This window comes from Poecilia reticulata, linkage group LG10 (genome assembly GCF_000633615.1).
Source record: "Poecilia reticulata strain Guanapo linkage group LG10, Guppy_female_1.0+MT, whole genome shotgun sequence".
Taxonomy (NCBI): Eukaryota; Metazoa; Chordata; class Actinopteri; order Cyprinodontiformes; family Poeciliidae; genus Poecilia; species Poecilia reticulata.
The window spans coordinates 32,349,051-32,358,403 of NC_024340.1; the positions used below are offsets into that span (position 1 = coordinate 32,349,051).

Genomic DNA, 9,353 nt, shown 5'->3' on the forward strand with positions numbered 1-9,353 from the left:
ACACGCCCCCCACACACACACACACACACCTGGACACGCCCCCTGGTGAAATGGTCATAAATGGTTCAGGCAGACATGTTGGTGAAACATTGCTAACAAGCGTTCCACATGCTGTGGGGTGTAACCGTTCTGGGTGGGGTCTCTGTGGGAGTGGCAGGTTTAGTCAGAATGCATTGGAAAAACAAATTTAACTTTAATTAAAAAAACTAACAGCCTGGATGTCAAACACTTGAAGGAAACAAACGTGGAAACAGATTTAAAGTCTTGATCAGTCGGAACCTTTGACCCACAACAAACCAGAAGGTTCTGAACATCTCCAGATGTCGGGCCAGTTTACTGAAGATCTCAGGGGGTCAAACATTAAACGCTGCTTGCATAGAACTTTATGGGTCAACAGCAGAACTTTCAAATCGATTCTTTGACAACTAGGAAACCAGAGCAGTGAATGAAGACCCGGTTCTGATGGGTTTCCCAGCAGACTCTTGGTCAGGATGAAGGCACCCGGTTAGAAGGCTAGGTTAGCATCCTGCTAACATAAAGATGAGGTCCAGTTGGATCAGGAAACCCGGTTCGGGCTGCAGCTTGCGGCCTTAGTGCTCTAGGGATAAATATGACTCGGTTCTGGCCTGGTCCAGGTCTTCCTTAAACACGGGGCCTGGTCCGAAGGTTCTGCAGAACCTTTGAGATCGACTGACAAATCCAGCTAAACCAGTCTTGACCTGTGTGTGTGTGTGTGTGTGTGTGTGTGTCAGGATGGAGACGAGGTCTTCAACCGGGCCAAGCTGCTGAACGTGGGCTACATGGAGGCTCTGAAGGAGTACGACTACGACTGCTTCGTCTTCAGCGATGTGGACCTGATCCCCATGGACGACCGCAACACCTACCGGTGCTTCAGCCAGCCCAGACACCTGTCTGTGTCCATGGACAAGTTCGGCTTCAGGTGAGCCCTGCTGGGAGCACTGGGGTTACTGGTTGTAACTGGGTCGTCGACCCGCTCCGGTTCTGGACCTTCACAGCCGTTCTGATCTGTTGTGAACTCAACCATTAGCATTCTAACCCCTCAGGTCGGATGTTTTTCATATTTCCCATCAGCCACTTGAATTTCAAGATGTCTGCCATTGTTGAGCCTTTTAAACCGAGTATCTTCATGAGTTGGTGAACTTTATGTCTCATCCTGTTGAAACGCAGCAGAATCAGAGGATTTTACTGTTGGCGACTCTCAGACCAGGAAGGAGAACAGACAGTCGACTCAATGGTTAGCATTAGCATAGCTATCTTTTTTAAATGTGTAGTGTTGTCGTAGCTAAGATTGTTTAGTGATTACTGTACCTAACTGTTGGTTAGCTCTGTCCACCACTGGCAGCCACGGTAGCCATTTTGAAAACCAAGAATTATCAGTAAATATGATTTCCATTGGACCAATTATGTAGTTTGACACAATCCTACTAAATTTAGTTAAAAAATTGTCCTTGGTGCCATCTTGAATTTTTCAGTTTTTTTCCTGAACGGCTGGCCCCTGAGAACATCTGTGCCAAGTTACTTTGTTCTGTCCGTATGTGAAAGTTTTCGCTGGAATATTCAGTTGTGTGTGGCTCAACGTCTTCACCCACCAAAGCTGAGTCTGCAGTCCAGACCCCGGCCTGCAGGGGGCAGTAAGCAGCCTGGCCTCTCTGTGGTGAACATCCTGTGATGTTGGGCCAGAAGCAGCAAAGAGTCAAACAGATGACCTGGATCAGAACCGATGAGGATATGAACTAGTTCTCGCTGAGAATCTTTCACACACTGAATCAGTTCAGACATCTGTGTGAACTGATTCAGTTGTAACATGAACTGAAGTGAGTTCTGGAGAAAACTTCACTTCCTGCAGAGGTCTGGTCTTCTCTGGTTCTCCAGTCTGGCTCAGGGTGTTTCCGGGTCTGGACGGAGTTCTTCTGGACCATCAGAGGTTCTGTTGGTCTGCTGTTGTTCAGAGACCCAGTAGAGGCTGAACTGTGATCAGAACCGTCCAGAACCTGGGAGTCGTCCAGATCAGACTGACTGGAGGTCAGAAGCTGTCATTAGAAACAGGAAGTGCTGACAGAGACACCACAGAGGAAGAGATGGTCCCTGAATCAACACCATGTGCCCAGACTTTCATTTCCCGTTTCCCACACACACACACACACAGCTGCAGAGTCTGGTTGGACAGCGATTGTGTGTGCTCAGTTCTGCCTCTGCTTCCAAGATAAATTTCTCCTATGGGAGACTAATGAAATGAAATGATCTTCTGATCTGCAGTCACTGTAGTTATCGCTGTCACCATGGTAACCAGCTCTTACCTGTTGCCACCGGCTGAGCTCTGGAGCAGGCCGGGTTTCCTGCTGTTAGAATCGGAGCGGGTCAGACAGAACCTCAGCCGCTTAGCATCCTGGAGTTTTGTGTCTGAGTGAAGCATCTCTTCATTAAGGGATCTTGGAAACAACAAGCTGATGGAGATTGAGGAGCTGCTTCGGTCTGGTTCTGGGCAGATGCTGGTGTAGGTGTTGGCTCCAGGTGTCTCCGCGCCCTCTGACCTCTGACCTCTGCTCTCCTGCAGGTTGCCCTACAATCAGTACTTTGGAGGCGTTTCGTCGATGAGCAAAGAGCAGTACCTGAAGATCAACGGCTTCCCCAACAACTACTGGGGCTGGGGCGGCGAGGATGATGACATCTACAACAGGTAGGCTCACCTGAGGGGCGGTACCAGAGTAGAGAACCAGACTACTGGTTCCGAGTAAAGTCAGAACCACAGCGCTACCGGTTCTGCTTCCAGGCTGGCCTCCGAAGGGATGAGCATCTCCAGAGCCAGCGGAGATGTGGGGAAGTGCCGCATGATCCGACACATCCGGGACAAGAAGAACGAGCCCAACCCGCAAAGGTAGTGCTGGTTCTGGTTCTCTGGGAACCGGGCTTTCTGCAATTCTGTGCTCACGGTTCTGCTGGTTCCGGTTCCAGGTTCGACCGGATCGCCCACACCAGCGAGACGATGCACAAAGACGGGATCAACTCTCTGACCTACAGCCTGGTCTGGGTGGAGAAGCTGGACCTGTTCACCAAGATCACAGTGGACGTGGGGAAGCCCTGAGTGGGCCGGAACCGGGCCGGGAGCTGGGTCTGGAACCGGGCCCATGCGCTGTCTCTGACACTTGAAGCTTTAAATTGTGGTTCTGGTTCTGTTGGACCGGGCCTGCTGTACTCATCTCGTTGTTGCACAAACAGACTGAATGTTATTTTTTTTCTGCCTTGATAAATCTTCTGATTGGTCGACTGGAGCCAATCAAACGCTGCTGCAGCACATCTTTAAAAAGGCTCTTACTTTGAAAATCTGACGGGGGGGAGGGGGGTTGATAATGTTAGCTTTTCATCCAATCAGATGAGAGCTCAGTGATCCAGCTCCTCTCTGATTGGATGATTCTGGGGCGGGGCTAAGAGCTGATCTGATTGGTCAGTTCTGTTGGACCCAGGAGGTTCTGCTTGGTGACGACAGGCTGAAAGTTCTGGTTCAGAACCAGCCGAACCAGAAGCAGGTGCCAAAGAACCAAGTTCTGAAGTTGTCACCGGGCTCTGCTCTTCGCTCTGGGACCAAACAGAACCAGACCTGGTTTCATTTGGACCAAACATCCCTGGGAGAACCTGGTGTTTCTGTGACTGGACCGAACCAAACCCGACCAGACCGCGCCTCTCAAACTGGGTCTGGTTTTTATTAGAAAAGCTCCGATTATATTCAGAACCCGGTCCAAACTCCAGGCGGATGTGTGATGGACAGTCAGGTGTCATCTGGACCAGAACCTGGTCCATTCTTCAGTGTGTGATTAGCAGATCTGCTGATTATCGATTGATTTAGACTGAAGCTCCTTCCTGCAGCCGTTGGTACAAAAGAGCTTATAGATCATGTGGACCGGGTCGTCTGGACCGGACCGGGTCGTCTGGACCGGACCGGGTCTTCCGATCGATCAGTGTGAATGTGTCTCTGCTTCTCCTTCCTGTCTGCAGACCAAACTGTGTGGAACAATCACCTGTAATGTGCCTTAAACTGGGTCAGAACCAGAATGTTGATAAAGAATCTAAGTGAATTCTGAGCGTTTCTCGTTCTTCCTAAAGAGGCCAGCAGGGGGCGACAGTCACAGCAACTGGACCGGCTCTGGGTGCAGAACCGATGAAATTAACAAATATAACAGCCTGATGAACAAACATTTAACATTTTTAAAAAGGATTTTTACTTTTTCATGTATTTTTTCAGGTTATTTCAATAACATTTAAAAACAATATAAACTTTATTTTTTAAAATAGATTTTTGCCATGTAACATTTTTCTGTTACCTTATTATGCAAATGAGGGGGCGGGGTTAGAGGCATCACCTTCTGCATATTGCTTGGTTTAGTGATGCAGAGAATCAAAACTGACATAATTAAAATCTAAATCCACTTAAAATGCACCAAAGAGGAACTTTAACTTGTTTTATTAATTAGTTCCAGGAAATTCAGTAAATAAGTTTTTCTATAAACATTTTTATTTTTACTCATTTGTTTTATTTTAATGCTTTTTTTCATTTTCTGTTTCCAAACCTGACAAAGCAGAAATATAGAAATAATTGGTGCATTAAAATGATCTATTGATGGATGTTAAATTCTGATTTGGTGCCGGTTCTGTTGGTCCTGAACTGGACCAGTTTCCCCTGCTGGTGCAGTCGGGTCTGGTTCTGAGCGGTTTCCAGAACCGGGTCAACATCTTAACAGCTTATTTTCATTATTAATTTTATCCGTTGGCGTCGAAGTGAAGCATTAAAGTTTACAGATAAAAATGATTTTATTAGAAATATTCACCAATTTACAAACAAACCAGCCTGGGCTCTCACAGCTGCTGGTCTCCGTGGTAACGGGTCATGTGACCAGAACCGGGTCGTGAGACTGGCTCGGATCCGAACTGGGTTCCTGCCAGAACTTTAGCTGCAGGTGTTTTTTCTCTGTCGACATGGAGACGAGTCACATGGTTCTGATCCAAACACGATGCGGGTCGGCTCTTCCTTTGATCAAAGAACCCGATCTGAACAGAACCTATCAGAACCAGTAAATGGCCCAGCAGGGCTGTGATTGGCTGCCGCTCTGAGCCAATCAGAAAGCCCCTTGCTGGAGGCGCCGGAACAGCTGCTGGCGCTGCGGCGCCGTCATGGCGTCGCAGCTCTGCAGCAGGTTGGCCACAACCAGAGTCTGCTGGACGGTGCCGGCCCGGACCCAGACCCGGCCGTTCATCCCCACCGCCAGCTCGCAGGGGAACAGCTGCTCCAGGTCGGCCCGGAGGTCGCTGCGGGGCGCCAGGAGCCTGCGGAACCAGAACCAGAATGTACAGCTCCTCAAGACTGCTGAGTGACCCGTCAGAACCGGGCCGGGTTCTCAGGTGAGTTACCTTCGGACCAGGCCCAGAGACACCTTGATGAGCAGCCCTCCGGTTCCGAACACGCCCATCCCGTTGGCCCGGCCCGACCCGTCGATGCAGACCAGCTCCGGTTCCATGTCCTTATTGGCCACGACCAACTGGGCCAACAGCAGATCGCCCACCTGGCAGGGGAGAGAGAGGGAGGTTCAGTCCACCGGACCGGATCCGGATCCAGATCCGTCTGTTTCTGTAGTAACAGAAACCACCAGCAGGGGGCGACAGAGAGGAAAACTCCCCAGAACCTTCGACCTTTGACCTGGACGTCTCACCTGGACGTTGGGTCGGTTCCTCTTGGTGGCGCCTTCAAAGGCCAGGTAGGACAGAGACGCCGCCTCACTTCCTCCTACGTCCACCTTGAAGACATCGCCGGACTTCGCCGTGACGACGCCGATCACCGTCTCTCCTTTGGCTGGGACATACTGAGGACAGAACGAGGACATACTGAGGACAGAACGAGGACATACTGAGGACAGAACGAGGACAGAGTGAGGACAGAACGAGGACATACTGAGGACAGAACGAGGACATACTGAGGACAGAACGAGGACATACTGAGGACAGAACGAGGACAGAGTGAGGACAGAACGAGGACATACTGAGGACAGAACGAGGACATACTGAGGACAGAACGAGGACATACTGAGGACAGAACGAGGACATACTGAGGACAGAACGAGGACATAGTGAGGACAGAACGAGGACAGAGTGAGGACAGAGCAAGTATGTCCTCATTCTGTCAAACGGTGAGTTAACACGATCCCAACTTGGTAAGACAGCTGTGTCCATCACCCTATGTGGGGTCAAAGGTCATCTCCAGACCTTCTGAGAGAAATATGACCTTTCAAGATAATTTTATTTATATAGCACATTTTCAGCAACAAGGCAATTCAAAGTGCTTTACATGAATACAAAGAAAATAAACGAAAGGAAAGAAATAATCTAATGTATGTGAACTAGGAGCTCCTGGTTGCTAAGTTTCCTCTGAGATTCAAACTGAAATGACAGTATCAATTTTTTTTTTATTAAAGATTCAAATTTTTATTGATATTAAAGACAATAAAAACGAAATTATGATTAAGGCACAGTATATTTAAAAATTGAAACAAAACCCTTAAAAAATTCATTTAAAACTTCATTTAAAGAAATAAAAATTCAGTACATGCTAAAATTAAATCAAAAAAAAAATTAGAATTAAAGAAAATGATTAAAAAATAACAGAATTGTGAGAGCAAAGCTCCGTCAGGTGAATTTCTTCAGTTTTATTTCAATAACTGACAGAGAAACTCAGTTTCTCCATAAATACCAGACGGAACCTGACTGAACGGCTTCCGGTGACTGAATTAATTGTTCCCAGCTGATTATGCTGGCAGGGGCGGAGCCAGAGGGGGGGCCAGTGCCCCCCCCTGTCATCTGATTGGCCCCCCAGTGGCCCCCCCTGATGATTGACATGTAACAGCACCAGGTTATTCCTGTACATTATTTATAATCATTCTAAGTCAATCTAATATCTAAAGAAGAAAAACAATAATAAATATGTGAAAAGAAAATGTATAAAACTTGATATAAGTCCATGTGACATAAATAAATAGATTTTCATCACCAGCCTCCATAACAACAAGCTGATCTTCTTCTCCTGGTGTTTCAGTTGCTGCTGTGGTGAAACTCAAAGCCTAAAGCCCTTCATACCTGGTGGTGATGGTGAAACACCAATAAGTTATTTATTGATCCTCCACAAAGAGAAAAAMCYGAAGAGRAACCASAATGTTCTAGTTTGGATCAGAGGGTTGGAGGTTTTTATTGTCCGTCAAAGAAAAAATCATTTTATTTCCAATTTGTAGTCATTAAACGAAACGTTTATTATTTCTCTGTTGGAACGTTTTTGAGATCAGGTAACATTTCAGGAAATGACGTGATTAGAAGACGGCAGAACTCTGATCGGTTCCTGATTGGTTCCTGATCGGTTCTGATCGGTTCCTGATCGGTTCCTGATCGGTTCCTGATCGGTTCCTGATCCCTCAGGGGGAGAAAAACCAGCAGAAGCGGATCAGCTGCTGGACGCTCCAAAGTCTCTGGTCCGTTAAAGCGTCCAGATCAGAGGTGATTCTCTGACAGATATTGTTCTAATAATGATTAATAATGATTAATAATGATTAATAATGAGCTCCACGATGTTCTCTGTGCGTAAAGTGAAACTGTCTGAGCACCAAGTGGTCAGCTGACTGGACAGAAACCAGTGAACTGCTCTCTGTTCTCATCAAGACGAGGTGAGGAGGGAATCTGACATGTTAACTCAGTTTCTACTGGTTTGGTTTTTAACACCATTAACTCAGCAGTGTAACTATATATTGTATGTTTGTCGTCTCGTGTGATTAATTGGAGCATTTATTGCTCTGCGCTGGTTTCTAACGGATCTGGACTTTAATGTCTTTCCTCTCTCAACAATCAGCTGTTATTCCTCTATTTAAACTACAATAAGTAGATCCTAACATTCTCATTAAATGTAAACTCATTAGAAGCCCGAACCTCCATCAGGCAAATAATTCTGGTCCGACCCGAAATATTGTTACCTGTCAAATTACCTGTCACAACAGAGCTTCCTAACCAAGGTGTCCATAACTCTTCAACAYGCTGTCAGCTCCGGTCAGAAAGACATTTAGTTCAGTCCATGAGATGATATTCAGAAAGGATCTTTAATTTGATTGATTTTAGTTTCCTCTGTGATGAACTCTATGCTAAAGTCTATCATGTCTCCATGTGCCAGTCAAAGGTGTTAATTATAACATGTCAAATGACAGAGGGGCTTAAAAACTAACCAAATATTCAGTTTGGTTATTTTTTAAAATTATATATATGCACACACACATTTAAAATTTTGCCCCCCCAGAGGTAGTCCTGGCCCCCCCTTGGCCCCCCCAACTTTAAAAGTCTAGCTCCGCCACTGTATGCTGGGAATAATTAGAACCAGAAAAAAACTATTAGATCCGTTCCAGAACCTCAGACCAAATTGCTAAGTTTCAATCAGAACTCGGTTTCATTTTTATCTGATTTTACCTTCAAAATGATATATTTCTTCAGGATAAAGTCTCACAATAACCCCGAATAGTTTCTGTACTTCTGATGAGTCAGGACAATAATTCGGCTGTAGGTTCGGAGCTGACTGGACTCACCCTCCTCTGCTGGGACTCGATCCAGAACTTGTTGGGCTCCTTGTGTCTCAGCACGCCGCTCCGGCTCACCAGCAGACGGTCGCCACTCCGCCGCAGCCCTGGCCCGGCCACCAGCCGCTCTGACTTCCCGCTGTCCGTCAGAGGGAGGGTGTCTTGGGGGCCGCAGCAGAACTCATCTCCGGGGAGCAGAATCTCCCCGACCCGCTCCTTCAGAACCGAGAACATCCTCACAGAGCTCCGCGCAGCTTGGCAGGAAATGTCACGGAAATCCGTAGACCAGCCGCAGCGCCATCTACCGCTCCGGAGGATCATGACTGGGCATGCGCAGCTGATATTAGTCAGCTCAGGAATCAAAACATGTCGTTTCGAAATTATTAAAACGAGGAATAAAAGTAAATAACCTACAATAGCGCAGTTGTGACTGTTTTTTTTAAACAACTGTAATCAATTAAGAAAAACGAAATATATATGCAAGAGCGCCCCCTTCTGTTCTTGACTGCAATGGTACCATTTCCAAATATGGTATGGGTGTGACGTCAGGGTGGTCCCGCCCCTTCCTGTTTTCAGCATGAATGAGTCAGGACCACAGATATAATTTAAGAGTAGACCCCGCATTGGCTGCTGCGGAGCAGGAAATACGGCGGCCATCTTGGAGAGGTCGTCCCTCCTACTTTGCTCAACCAAAACAGCAGAAGATGCCTCAGCACTGAGGATATTGTTGTTCTGATCGATGGA

General features: G+C 47.0%; 2 protein-coding genes across 2 annotated transcripts in view; one reads left to right on the forward strand and one right to left on the reverse strand.

Moving 5' to 3' along the window:
- The window catches only part of b4galt1l (DP-Gal:betaGlcNAc beta 1,4- galactosyltransferase, polypeptide 1, like), a 7,430-nt gene extending 3,339 nt beyond the window's left edge, over positions 1–4,091 (forward strand). Inside the window, exons 3-6 of the mRNA XM_008420976.2 lie at positions 753–940; positions 2,576–2,698; positions 2,792–2,896; positions 2,974–4,091. Coding sequence (XP_008419198.1) covers positions 753–940; positions 2,576–2,698; positions 2,792–2,896; positions 2,974–3,103 — 546 coding nt within the window. The 3' untranslated portion in view covers positions 3,104–4,091. The remainder of the gene's footprint in view (positions 1–752; positions 941–2,575; positions 2,699–2,791; positions 2,897–2,973) is intronic.
- A 714-nt stretch (positions 4,092–4,805) lies between these two features.
- exosc3 (exosome component 3) lies at positions 4,806–9,213 on the reverse strand. Its single transcript, XM_008420975.2, has 4 exons — positions 8,619–9,213; positions 5,721–5,870; positions 5,422–5,573; positions 4,806–5,337 (listed from the first exon to the last, which is right to left on the reverse strand). Exons 1-4 carry the CDS (start codon positions 8,928–8,930, stop codon positions 5,130–5,132), a joined length of 822 nt encoding a protein of 273 aa, XP_008419197.1. The 5' UTR covers positions 8,931–9,213; the 3' UTR covers positions 4,806–5,129.
- Between the last annotated feature and the right edge of the window lie 140 nt (positions 9,214–9,353).

Excerpts from the sequence above, each read along its gene's own strand:
- exosc3 (XM_008420975.2), bottom strand. The coding sequence starts at position 8,930 with ATGATCCTCCGGAGCGGTAGATGGCGCTGCGGCTGGTCTACGGATTTC. Across the intron at positions 5,871-8,618 it reads TCGAGTCCCAGCAGAGGAGG|TATGTCCCAGCCAAAGGAGA; the intron begins GTGAGTCCAGTC and ends TTCTGTCCTCAG. Across the intron at positions 5,574-5,720 it reads GGAACCGACCCAACGTCCAG|GTGGGCGATCTGCTGTTGGC; the intron begins GTGAGACGTCCA and ends CTCCCCTGCCAG.